General features: G+C 37.9%; 2 protein-coding genes across 11 annotated transcripts in view; one reads left to right on the forward strand and one right to left on the reverse strand.

The window, feature by feature from the left end:
* Window positions 1–13,670, reverse strand: part of LOC139775174 (uncharacterized) — a 115,008-nt gene that overhangs the window by 6,302 nt on the left and 95,036 nt on the right. The window lies entirely within an intron of this gene.
* The window catches only part of Msp300 (Muscle-specific protein 300 kDa), a 90,458-nt gene continuing 76,854 nt past the window's right edge, over window positions 67–13,670 (forward strand). For 4 of the 9 annotated variants that reach the window (XM_071710959.1, XM_071710962.1, XM_071710960.1 and 1 more), the window contains exons 1-10: window positions 325–1,227; window positions 9,842–9,903; window positions 10,833–10,928; window positions 11,004–11,087; window positions 11,153–11,245; window positions 11,700–11,723; window positions 11,895–12,064; window positions 12,151–12,553; window positions 12,738–12,884; window positions 12,976–13,516. In XM_071710959.1, the coding sequence (XP_071567060.1) occupies window positions 513–1,227; window positions 9,842–9,903; window positions 10,833–10,928; window positions 11,004–11,087; window positions 11,153–11,245; window positions 11,700–11,723; window positions 11,895–12,064; window positions 12,151–12,553; window positions 12,738–12,884; window positions 12,976–13,516 (2,335 nt within the window). In that variant the 5' untranslated portion in view covers window positions 325–512. Of the gene's footprint in view, window positions 1,228–9,841; window positions 9,904–10,832; window positions 10,929–11,003; window positions 11,088–11,152; window positions 11,246–11,699; window positions 11,724–11,894; window positions 12,065–12,150; window positions 12,554–12,737; window positions 12,885–12,975; window positions 13,517–13,670 lie in introns of all 9 variants that reach the window. The other 5 variants (XM_071710966.1, XM_071710967.1, XM_071710961.1 and 2 more) reach the window with 3 other exon arrangements.

Here is a 13,670-nt window from a genome sequence, read left to right on the forward strand (position 1 = left end):
TACGAGGTGGAGGAGACCGAAGGAGGAGGTCTCGACAGGCCGGTAGTATCGAACCGGCGCCCGTCGCGCACGGCCATACCGTATACATTCCGTATTCGTACATTCCATGCGCGCGCCTGCGACGCGAGCTATAGGTAGGTAGGTAGGTGCGCACTCCGCTGTCATGAGTGCTGACAGAAAATCAGCCCGAGATATACTCGCAGGCAGGGTTGCAGTTCGCCGATACGATTGATAAGGTGACAGGACGCGTCTCCAACTACTCGCACGCTCTTGATAATCACTGAAACGGAGCAGGTGACGCGAATGCGGCAGATGCAACCCAGTGTATGGGGTGTGGTGTCGGGAAAACAGGTGTTGGGCTAGCAGAGTTCTCGGATATAAAATTAAGACGGGGGGAGGGAAGAGGGAAGAGGGAAGAACCGGGCTGACATGCGGACTCGATGAGCGAGACGTGCCGGCTGATGATTTCTGGGCGAAAACGATGAAGTAAAAGGACAAGCAGCTCTTGGAATATGTCGCGAACGACACCACCCAGAGGTAGTCCGACTCCGCCAAGGGTAGACAGCCCCGGCGGTGGCGGCGCCGATGGTGGCGGCAGTCCGAGAACGCCACGTGGTAGCCGGCTGCGGGACCGGGTGAGCTTTTTCGAACAGGTCTGGTCGGCCGGACGTAGTCCTAGCACCGAGGATCTCCTGGAGAATTCGGACGCGCGCAGATCTTTCCGATCGCCGACACCCCGGCGACCGTCTTCCAGAGCGAGTGACTCTTCGTTCGAGGAAAGCTTCGAGCGACTGGTGGAGGAAGGCGAGCTGAATGGCGCCAAGGTCGTGAAATTTGAGAAAATCACCGTGAAGAAAAGCGTACGTGCGATCAGCACGAGTAACGGCGACACCGCGGTCATTCAGCAGCGCGCTTTGACGGAGTCGAGTAGGACTCCCAGCGAGGAGCAGATCCTCGAAGACTCGGCCTATCAGAGTCATAGTCACGGCGTGCAGAGTCATGGCAGCAAGTCCAGTTCGGTCACCTCCTTCACGAGGTTCCCCTCGGAGGAGAGCCTGTCGCAGAGGAGATGCAGCAGTCCTCGGGTTCAGCAATTGGGCCCGGACGAACGGCCGCCCTCGGAATGGTACGCCGAGTATCGCAGTCAGAGCTTCCAGAATGTCGCCGCGAGAATCGAATACGTGCGCAGCAGAAGCGAGTACGACGCGCACATCGCCGAGATCAAAGGTACAGGTGTCTTGACCTGAAAATCGAGAATCTGGGCTGCTGTCAATTCTCTCGTGTCTCGATATTTCCGACGTTTTTGCCGGCCGGCGAGTCGCCGAGTCGCTCGCGACAGTCGTTCACGTCAAGTATTGGAAATTTTCGCGCATTCAAGTACCGGTACTCATAATAAAAAAATACTCTACAGGTTGTTGGTAATGATGTTGATTTAATGATTATTGATTATCCGCACCATATTTCATATTCGATTAGAAAGGAGATCTCAGTACAGGATTATTTAGGACATTGGCGAATCGATTGATCTCGATCGGCGATTTCACGCATCGCGATTAATTTTAGCTGACAGCTGCATTTTTGCAAAGAGCGTTTTGCAAACCTTGCAATTCTTAAGACACTCGCAGAATCGAAATCATTTAATTTTTTGAAACTGTCAAGACTTTTAAATGCTTGATTGATAATTGTACAGATATTATCGAGGCTTAATCTCAGATAACGCCGATACAGAGATCATCGATACAGTTACTCGCAAAGCGAAGATATCTCTTCCTGAAAAGTAGAATACAACAAACATCTTATAAAAATGTTTTTGTTTTTAAATCTGTCGAACTACATAAAAATCTCCATAATGGAATAATCATTTATGGGATCATTGCATAACGTTGCCATTCAACGGCGAGCTGCGCATAAAACTTAATGCGCCTCGTAACGTGCGCTAGTATAATAGTTAACGATGACGATCGTAGGAACCTCGGTTCAAGGCTATCCTTCTATCTCAATCCACATCTTTTATCCGTTCTCTTGTTCCTCTAGACTCTAGAGTCCTTTTACGAGAGACACGAAGAGAAGTTCTGCGCGACCATATATAATGTCACATAATAAAATTGAATACACTCATACGGAAGCAAAAATACAACCAAAACTCAGGACTAAATAATCACAGTTAGCGATGAGAATGCGATCCAAAGTGTTTTCACACTTTTAACACGTCACTTCTCGCGCGTGTGTCGAACAAAATTCTGTCGTCGTAGAAACCCGTCGGATGATGAATTAATCGAGTGCGCCAAATTTCGAGGAGCAGGCTCGTTAGCGAGAGGGCACATCGCGCCCACGCGCGCGTTTGAAATACATATATATTCGCGCGTATGCAGCGAAAGGTTGATTGTCCGTCGCGTTAATGACAGCAAATCGAGAACTTCGGACGGGTTCGTTCTATAGCACTCTCGCATGCTGTAATTTTCATAGTTTGCCTGACAGACCACGTGCGCGCTCTACAACATGCGATCTTACCTCATCGTTTATACGAAACATCAATTATCAAGCAATTAAGAAACAATTTCGCGTGCAAATATAAAACAAGTGGGACTAATGAAAAGCGATATGACTATTAATGAGTTTCAATCTTAGTAAGGTATAAATAGTAAAACTACTTGCAACGAAGTCCTGTATTTGATTCTTGAAATCGTAATTCTATTTTGATAGTATGTAAGATAATATCTTAATTGTGCTAAAATATCTAATGTGAAATTTCGAAAGCTTCCAATAAATCAAAATTTTTACCAAGTACTCATTAAAGAAGAATCTATTTCAAATTTGTGTTTCCGAAATTTAAATTCGTTTCCACATACAAATTTTATTTCTATTTCAAAGAAGCTAATTAATAGAATTTTCAGTGTTAGTGAGATATACATATCATTTCTAACTTTACATGCATACGTGCATACACGCGTACATGCATGTCGCAACTTTTGTTTTTATCACGATTGTATTTATCAGGTTATTTATTTATATTATCTATATAATATCATCGTATCGATCAATGAATATTTGACACGCTAAGCTTGAAATTAAATGCCAAACGGCACCTTTCCATAAAGACTCATAGATATATTTGTACGTCTGATAAATTACTCGAGTTATCGTATGAATGTCAAGGCCATGCTCGGTTATCTCTCATCTCAGGACTGGCTTTTCGATTGGTGCACGGAGTCGTTAAAACAGTTTTACTGGTCAGACGCGAAGTAGGTCAACGGTAGATCAACGGCAGGTTGACGATCAGACTTACCAAGATAGGATTGTTGTCAGAAAAAAGGCTTCTCTATCATAACAATGTAATATGTTCTATATATCTGGCTTTCAGCACAATAATAGAGTTGGTCTTACTTATATACTTGTTTAAATGCTTTTGAAGGACTGTTTGTTGAAGAACTTTTTCAGAACTTTGAATACATGAAACATATACATAGGCCTGTTCGTTTTTGCTGAACTTTTTGCACTGTTCATCTTTTCTCCTTTTTTTTACGTTGGAAAGAAAAGGAGAAAAGACATGAACTGCGAAAGAAGTTTAGCTAAAACGAACAAGCTTCATGTCTACGTATTTCTTTATCGATGTCTCAGCGATGACCAAGAAATAAACGTTTTACAGGTTTTATGTGCGGCAATGGATTTATAATAAAACTTTAATAACTTCATTTTTATTCCCTAGCAACAGACTCATCGGCTGTTAGCTTTTATGACTATGTTTACAGTGATCATTAATTTGGTAGGACAGAATTATAAAATGTTTGACTACAATAGTCGCAAGCCTGGTCAAAATCTTGTAGCAATGTTTGAATATATCAATATCTAAGGAAAATAGAATAACTAATATAATTTTGTAATATAAAATTGGCAAATATTTGAAAGAAATAGATTAGAATTATATTATGGATATTGACTTCATCCGTAAATTTTGCAACAATTATTCATTGCAATGCATTTCCTAGCGACAATTATCGAGCGATGTTTTCTCGGAATAAAGTACAGTCGGTTATATCGATCTTCGCGAATGACATGATTTATATACAAGATGATTCGTAACTATAAATTGTCATTTTCCATTACATAAAAAATTTTTGCTCGTTTTCTGTCAGCTTAATTGGTTTATCGAACGTAAAAATGTTTTCTTAATTTCCGTTTTGCGTTTGCATGTCCGGTAAAATATCTCTTTAAGTTGCCACGAAACGCGTTTATTTTTCGTTGTTGAATCACGAACACACACATAGATACATTATTCTAATAACGAAAATATTTTCGCGCCTGTATTTGTAGCGTGTCGAACAATGCATAGTGAATGTTAAAACGCAAGACATTTTATCATAATTAACATATATAATTATTCTTAAAATATCCATTTATGACTTGAAATGAACGTCATATCATAGTTCTCTCCTTTTTCTTTCTTTGAACACTCATGCGCGTCGATTGTTGCTTATTTAAATTTAACGAGTCACCACAATTGCATAATGTATCGTCGAAGTATTTTAATGACTTCGATTATAGGAAAAGCTACCGCGTAAGACTAGTGTATATCAAGTTGTAAGATTTGTTTGACCACGTTTCTCTCTCTTTCATAATTTATCCCGTCTCATCCGAGAGGAGACGTAGTCTGACCTCATCCTCGAGAACTTGTCCCACTTTACTGGTTCCCTTTCCTCCCCTCGCGTGGAAACCGGACATCTCGGATATTGCTGTCTTGCATGGCTGTCGTAATACTGGTCGGCGACCACAAACATGATCGTGAAATTATTCTATGGTATAAGCCTACTTGCGCAACGAAGAAGATTAGGATATTGCTGGCGCAGAACCAATTTTTCTGTGTCCCATGCATGAATATAAATAATAACGAGTGTCTGAATCCTCGGCTTTCAATTTTTAATTCAATTTTTTAGAAAGCTAACAAACAATCCGTCAGCGAGATGCGTTAGGAGATGCTCGAAGATGACTTTGTTACTACAAGATTCAAAATTGCTGTAATCGAAAAGTATGAAGTACTATAATATGTGGTAGGCGTTTATTTCCTTCGGTGTTCTAGCTTTGTAATTTATTCGCACGACAGCAACACAATCAGGGAAGTTCACGAACTCCGTAATGCCCTAAGTTTGAGATGAATCTATGCGTTCAGCTAACGTGTTGGTGGCTATCCGTGATACACGGTTCTCGAGGCGGCACGCGACTGTCTCTGGTTGCTTCAAACGTTTAAACGGCCAATGTCTATTTACGTTTTCTTCCTCGCGCGACCGGTTGAACCATCACGACAAGTAACGGTTAGCGTGGCGAACGTTAAAAGCGATCTGACCTCCGTGAGTTGATCGTTCCGGTTCAAAGTTTCCCTATCGATCCGTGTTATGCCGTTAATTTTTCTTCTATCGGCCTATCTGCTTGCGTAAAAATACGTCGATCGTAGCCGAGAATCGGCTATATATAGCACAAACTTGCGAACAATAATCGGAGGGAGTGAAAGTCAATTTCGGCTGTATCCATAATATTGCTTAAATAAAATAATGGATCATTATATATTACGCAAATTTTATAATCCAATATTTTTAAAGTCATTGGAGTCATATGGTAGTATACAAAATGTTTCAAATATCAATTTTAATTTTTATAATAGATTTTGCAATGAATTTGAAACATTTTTAAAATTAAAACTGTAAATCTGGATTTGTTGATACGCTAACATTTATCGAATTATTCGATACTCAACTTTGGCTATTTGCGAATGCTATTGCGATATTATTTTGGATCTGAACTGTATTTATTTGCTATATAAGAAAGAGGAAAGAAAAATAATAGCTAATTGTAATACTAAATATTAAAATAAAGTTTATATCTAAAATTAATAAAAAAAATATGATCTTGCAATGTATTTAGTTTCCCGACTCGTAGGTCGCAAAAAACTTTGAAGTTTATTCAAGTTTGCTAGGAAATCTATCGTTAAAATTGAGACACGAGTTTTAGGACACTCCGCATTCGTTCTGGTTCTTAACCCGTAAACTTCGTCCATGGTAAATGCATAATGGCTGAAATTTCCTGTTGCTACGTTGATTTTCACAGCCGCACAGTTACCTTCCGTGACGCCGTATAATGAGACATTAATATACGGTTTAGGTTTAGCCTTTGCCTATCTTTTTTTCGGAGCAGTAACTCACAGACGGACACGTGAACGAACGCACGAGTGCTCTGCCATCCATTCCGTCACGAAAACTGAAATCACGATATTTGGTATAGAACCTGCTGAAATTAAACTTATGTAATCGATGTCTCGTATTTATGCTTACAAGGAAGATGTACTTATTCTTCACGTACAGAACAATTTAAAATAATATCGAAGAGTTAATATAGGATAACAAACTAATTTTTAAGAACAATTTTTCAAGAGATAAATCACATACAGTAACATTTAATATTTTTACCTTTATTTTCTTTTTAATGCAATCAAAATTATGCAGTTGGCTCAATTATAACGGCGCTAATAAGATTATTATATTCTCAAAAACTAAATATGAATCTTTTTGAACAAATTTGAATTTTATAACTTATATATAGCAGCCAAGTTAAAAAAAAAAACGTAAAATGACTTCTGAATATTTATCTACGAAGGAACATTGAATAATAATAAAAAAAAACACGTAGGTAGAAAAAGTGGATAAAGATAGAAGCGAGGAAGAGATATAGATGATATTGACTCCGAGACATCTGATTAATGTTATCTATATCCTGGTATCACTATTCCGCGATCGATATCTCTCGATTCTAGTAACCGAATCTGTTATTACTCGAGAAATATTTAGCATCGATACAGTATAAGTAAAAATGCACGCATGTGTCGCTAGTTTGGACGATTACGCGAGTACCGGAGTCTCGTTCTCACAACACCGATGACATAATCGCGGATTATCTTGTCCCAGAATCCTGAATGTTATTCACGAAGGCGAGAGTGGCATGCGCGTTACAGAATAACATTTCTGCTCGTTTAAAACGGTATTTATTTTGGATGTCGTTGGCGGGCGTGAGTGCTTGACAAACATCGTGCAAAATTTACTTTACGCGATGCAATTTCGGATATTTTCGAGTACGAGAATACGTTTGGTGGACTTTTTCATGCGCCTCCCGATCAGCTGAATTTAAAATTAGAAATGATACAAACGCGTGCTTCTTACAAATGGTTGAAATTACACACTAGATTAAATGACGTTGTACATAGTAAAAAACTCGAATGAATCATACGAATGAAGATTGGTTCTTAACTTACTGTAATCATATTATTGTCATAATTATATTTAAGTATTATAATTATAATATAAAGAATTGTAAGTGATACTAATAATTATTTTTATTTTGAAGATCTCAAATATTAGAATCATTAAATAATAATTGTTATATGGGCATATAAATTTTTCAATATTTATGCATTTTCCAGAAAATGTTAACTTGTTCAAAAAATTAGATATTGAGAAATGCCTGTAGGAAGATTATTTATTATTAAAATTATTTTATTCGTAATGAAACTCTTTGTATTCCAAAAATGGTACTTTGACAGCTAATATTTGATCTATGTTACTTCGCATGTGTGTGATGTCACTTTTGACATTTACGGCAATGTAGGTATGAAGAACCCTCGAAAATTGTGTAATTAAACGCATCACAGGCACTACGTCTCGCGTGTTTTGCCGAACGATTTACTGTAACCATGACACTCGCGATGAATGGTAATGAGAACGCGTGGGAATATCCTGCCTTTTCAATGTTACCGGGTTGTACTGCAACGCAACGTGATCTTCAACTTTCGTTCACACCCAGTAGCGATGATCAAATATCTACCGCGGATAAAATGACGCGATAAAGACATTAAAGACTGACGATAGTAATTTCTTACAGTTTCCCATATATCGCGAAAGTTCAATAGGTCAGTATTCCTCATCTAAGCTTCTATCATATGTATGCAAATTCTACGAACTTTCCTCATTCTTTATTAAAACGTATCATCTTTCATCTATTTTAATAATTAATATTCCACAATAAAAAATTACTCTTCTCGTAGCAGCTATTTTGTACAAGGTAATCCATAATCGAATGTTCTTTTAATGCAATTTCTTTGATCCATATAGGGGAATGATTTTTTAATACTTATTGAAAATACTACAGTACTCATTTATCGTGTCTTTTCAATTTTTAATATTTTCGTTCCTTAATTTTTATTTATCTCCCAATTTGTCAATTATTAATTATTTCAAAACTATAAAGCTATTATTTCAACTGTCTTGTTGAGAAAAAATTAATTATAAATCGAAGAATTTGCAGTGCAAAGATTATTCCGTCTTTGGAACATGCACATAAAATATATTTAAATGAAATAATTATACATATATTACAAAAATATTTAAAATATTTCTCATAACTCTTGTATATTTGCTTTTAGCGAATACTGTATCGTCTTTAGTGTTTTCTTATCTTTATATGTACGTGCGAGTTTGAGAATATGTCCTATTAATCTTATCGAAAGGAGAATTCGCGACGCGTAATGTAATTGCAAGAGCAAGAGCTCTTCCAATATCTTTCTTAAACAAAATTCAACTGCAAATATTTCCCAAGGCAATTTTCGTGTCCACAGAAAAATTAACGAACTTGTGTCAAAAAGTCCGATTTATGCAACGTTGTCCGAAAGATCAAACGAAAAGAAACTTCTGACGATTCTCTGACTCGTAAAAGAAGGAGAACTGCATCGAATGAAGCACCGTGTCTTCGTTAATTATCGACAGTTTTGCTGATCATAGTCGCACCGCGCGTTGAAGCCTATCTCATGCGTTTGCAAAAAACGATCGCATTACGACACGAAGATATAATATACCGTGGCGAGATCATATGGAGGACTCGATGAAAAGGAACATTGTTTCAAGGCAACGGTATTGGTGCCTGTTGGTGACATCAAACGCCGTTTTATTTCGGGAACTGCAGATTTTTGCTTCCAGGAACCGTCGTAACGTCGTTTCGTAAGCGCACGTGTGTCGGCGAGTAAAAGAATCCCAATTTAAATTGCATACATTAAACATTATGGCTCAGAATATTTTCATTGAAAGATAAACATCACCCTCGCATTTTTCATACGCAGAAATAAATGAGTTACCGTCTAAAATAGATGCCATCATCAAAGATAGATGAGATATTTCCCATAAATTTTCCCAATTGCTTTTAAAAAAACGTATAAGGCAGAAATAACTTGTGAGAAGAAGCTCGCATTTTGTAGAAGAGTTATAAACATCTCTATGCAATGAATCTCTACGCACACAATCTATTTCGCCGATCATATTCATCTGCTGACTTGTACGATTAGTTTTTCCTCTTGCAGTCAGATCGTGTTAAGAACGGACGTGCATATCGCGCAAATAATTTACGTGACAGATTAATGTTCGTCTCGCGATCATGCGCCTGCGGGTGTATGCCAGTTGCACATTCATTATCGCGTGTGTGCCTCGTAGTGTGACGGCACCATAACTGGGAAGTATAGTAAAAGTGACGGCAGATTTAAAAATAAAACGGCGCTAATGTATTTCGCACAATCCTCATAATTGACTTTGATGATTCGCAAATGCCCACGAAATCCACGAACACCACTGTGTTCTTTTTCAGCTCGACATTCATCATCCAATACACTCATCTGAACGAATAATTTATATCCTCTCAAAAACACGTGTCGCAATTTCAAGAATCAGCTCCTTAATTTCGTGGAAACATATTCTCCTTCAATTAATTTATTTTTACGGCGCAAAAATTAATATTTGTTTCTCGCTTCTTCTTTCAGACGAACAAGAACGCGTGCAGAAGAAAACCTTTATAAATTGGATCAATTCTCATCTGTCGAAGGTAAGCGTGTATCAAGAAGTATATTTGTCATCTTCAATGAAACGCAATGAAACAAACATTCGCGCCTGGCAAATTTTGCCCTGATATCGTGCTCCGTTCTACCGGCAAGTACTTGATAACGATAACGATAACGCGACGGTAGTTCTCGATAAGCTGACTCTAGTTCTTTTCTCAAAGTTACGTAATGCTCTCGATCCTTACGTGACGCGTTATAAAACATGACGCGGGTTGCCTCTCGTATCGTGCTATCGAAACTTGAACGGGCTGATCTAGCCCGTACCTGGCTCTTGAGTTTCGATACTCCCCTACTTCCGCATCCTTCAGAACTTGCCTTACTGCGGAAACTCCACTCGTCGTGACATGCATGCATCAGAGGCAACGAAGCTATTGAAGCCGAGCGCCTCGCTCCGAGCGCGTCCTCGTACCGAATAGCCGTTTTGATAGAAAAACTGTGTATCATCAAACGAAGAACAAATAACACTGATCTATGTAACATATATCGCTATATAGATCAAGAATCAATACGATCGGAAAACAACGAAAATGTAGTTTATTATTATTGTAGAAATTTTTTGCAGCAAACTATGGTCAACGTTGTATTAACTTAAAGATATTATACGCTATAAGCATTAAATATTAAATTATTAAAGTATTAAATATTAATATAATTGTTATTAATTATTAAGTTAAGTATTTTTATACGCATATCAAATTTCATATAAGCGGCAAAAATACTTGGCTAATTAGATTGATTTCATATTTATTTTTGAGCAGTTAATTCTTGATTTAATGATGCATATATACTTTTAAATGTTTTCATGTACTTGGCGTACTTACATTTTTAAAACTTTTTAATAAGATTTTTCTTATTTGTAGAAGAATATATGATTCGTCGTGATTACACAATTTGTAAATATTCTTTTCTATAGAGAGTCCAACCGCTTCGTATTGATGACTTAATCGAGGATCTGAAAGATGGTACGCGCCTTCTCGCGTTACTTGAAGTTCTTTCAGGGGAGAAACTGGTAATGAAATATTTGCGCTGTTATTTGTGAGACAAATGTTAAAACCAGTTGTCTAAAACGCTCGTGATCTTTCAGCCTGTGGAGAGAGGCCGTAATCTAAAGAGACCGCATTTCTTGAGTAACGCCAATACTGCGTTACAATTTTTACAGAGCAAGAAAGTGAGTATTTCCGTTATTTTATCAGCAAATTGAGGTAATCGATTTCTAATTTAATATTTTCGCAGATCAAATTAGTGAATATAAATTCGTCCGATTTGGTCGATGGACGACCGCCGGTAGTATTGGGCCTAATATGGACTATCATCCTATATTTCCAGGTATTTATCGTTATCGTTACGTTCAGATATTTTAGTCATATGTAATGACAGTTATGCAAAAGAGCACCAGTATACTTAGTATGCGGTAGCTGCTTAAATATAGCGCTCGTGTCACGTATCAAAGTACTTCGACAAATATGCAGCAGCACCATATTTTTATACGCCGCAACGAGAGTTAATTTGTATTTTCTAATTTTCTTGCTCAAACTATAATAATTGACCTTATCAATTAACATATTATTCGCGATTAAACAAAATTTTAATCCTGTAATATATAATCACAGTATTTTATTCACAAAGTAAGTTTTAAATTACGTTAATTACGCGACTGGTAAATATTGGGAATCTTTTTCTATATAAATCAAATGATCGTGGCTGCTCGAATAAATTAATCCTCGTCGCGAGTAAAGTAAATTATGTCACTCTGCTAACCGTATATATTTCAATAAACAAGCTACGATCAAAGGATCGCAAGCGGGTGAGTAGTAAAAAAAACAAGATCGTGAATGCGATAAATGATCTTGATCGTTCTAAAAGAACAAGACGCATTGCATGACATTGCGCATTTTATTAGTATGCACGCTAGATTATCTTTAGGAAAGAAAGAATGGAAAGAAAACATCGTACCAGTCCTCGGCTTTTTTTTTAGATCGAAGAGAATACGAGAGCCCTCGAGTATCTTGGACAAACCTGGGGCAGCCAGAGCAGCCTCGAAAGCCTCGGCTCGGCGGCAAGCGAAAGGAAACGCATCAGCAGCGAAAAGTGGAAACAAAGCGCACGGAAAACGTTGCTTCAATGGGTCACCAACGCCTTGCCCAAGTCAGTATTCTGTCGAATTGCTATTTGTGTAATACAATTACAATACAATTACGTGGAGTTTTCTGTTATTATGATGGATTCTTCAGGGACGTTGGTATTCAAGTTCGAGACTTCGGAGAAAGTTGGAGAGACGGAAATGCCTTCTTAGCTATCATCGATGCTATAAAGGCCAACTTAGTAAACATAGCAGCTATGAGAGAAGCGTCGAACAGAGCTCGGCTAGAAACAGCCTTTCAGGTTGCCGAAATCGAACTAGGTATTGCTCGACTGTTGGACCCCGAGGACGTGGATGTACCGCAACCTGACGAGAAATCGATCATGACATACGTTGCCCAATTTTTGCACAAATATCCGGAACCAGGAAACACGGCTCCTGATTCCTTCGCGGCTATACAAGAAGAATACGACGGTCTACTTAAATGGCTAAACGAGAGAGTCAGGCATCTCGAACAACTTGATAGAACAAACGCCTATCCACAAAGTTATCCGGTACTTTCATAATAAGTCCAACAGATTTATCGTAAATCTTAATTTTAATTTTTTGAAGCCATTTATATAACAAAAAAATTATTAAAATTAATGTTTAAAAGATCTCATGTTATTTCAAAGCTTAAAAAAGATAAGTAAGTACAAATAAAGATAAAAATTTATTATTTCTTATATTCTTTTTCAGGAATATATGTTGTTTAGAGCAGAGACTGATGAGAAATCAATTATATATAAAAAGATGCAAAGTTTGGTCGATACACCTAGTATGATAAGCATCACACGAGATTCTTGGAGACATATACAAATGTTATGGCAGCAAATGGAACTCTTTGTAGGTTTCTCTGCAGTTTCTCTAACTTAAACGAATAGAACCTTGAATTGTAGAAATTCCTTTTCAAGAAATGTCTCATTCTCTTTTCTAGATGCTGCACTGGCTTTGGTTGTTAGATTCAGTGTTACCGGGAGAATTAGGAGAAGTCGGCAGATGGTTGGCGAGAGCCGAAGCTCTCTTATACTCGGACAATAATATACCACAAGAAATGTCAGAAAGCACGGCAAATATAATTTCGAACAAGCTAGAAGACCATAAAAAATTCTTCCTCGATTTACCGGCAATGACGGAGAAATTCCAGCATGTTAAGAACTCACCGTTGGCGAGACAAGTTCGGCCTGAACAATTAGATAACATGTCCGCGCGCTTTGATAGCCTGCCCGCTCACGCCGCTAAGAGAAGGGTGAAATTAAAGTTCTTAGAGCACAAATGTTGCCTGATCGCTTTCCTATACCTCGTTGAGACCAAACTGAAAGGCTGGAACATCAAATACGGCACAGAGGAGAAAGTGCACCAGATGTTGGAGCAGTATCGCAACTTTGTTTCACGAAACAGGATATTCCAGGAATTTCAGAAGGCTTATTTGGACATGCAGCAAGTTGCGGAGGAATACAAGCGTGACGGTGATATTGGTAAATAAAGATACCTTAGTCGACTATTAGTTGATATTCAATTTAATTGATTGCCAATAATAAATGTATATTAATGGTATTTACAAGTTGCAAAGGGTATTTATATTTACGTGTGATTATTAATTAGAATAAATAGTAACTAGTTAATTCAAAC

Source organism: Temnothorax nylanderi, unplaced genomic scaffold (genome assembly GCF_030848795.1).
Source record: "Temnothorax nylanderi isolate EJ_2023f unplaced genomic scaffold, tnyl_v1.0 TNYL_tig0094_pilon, whole genome shotgun sequence".
NCBI classification, from domain to species: domain Eukaryota; kingdom Metazoa; phylum Arthropoda; class Insecta; order Hymenoptera; family Formicidae; genus Temnothorax; species Temnothorax nylanderi.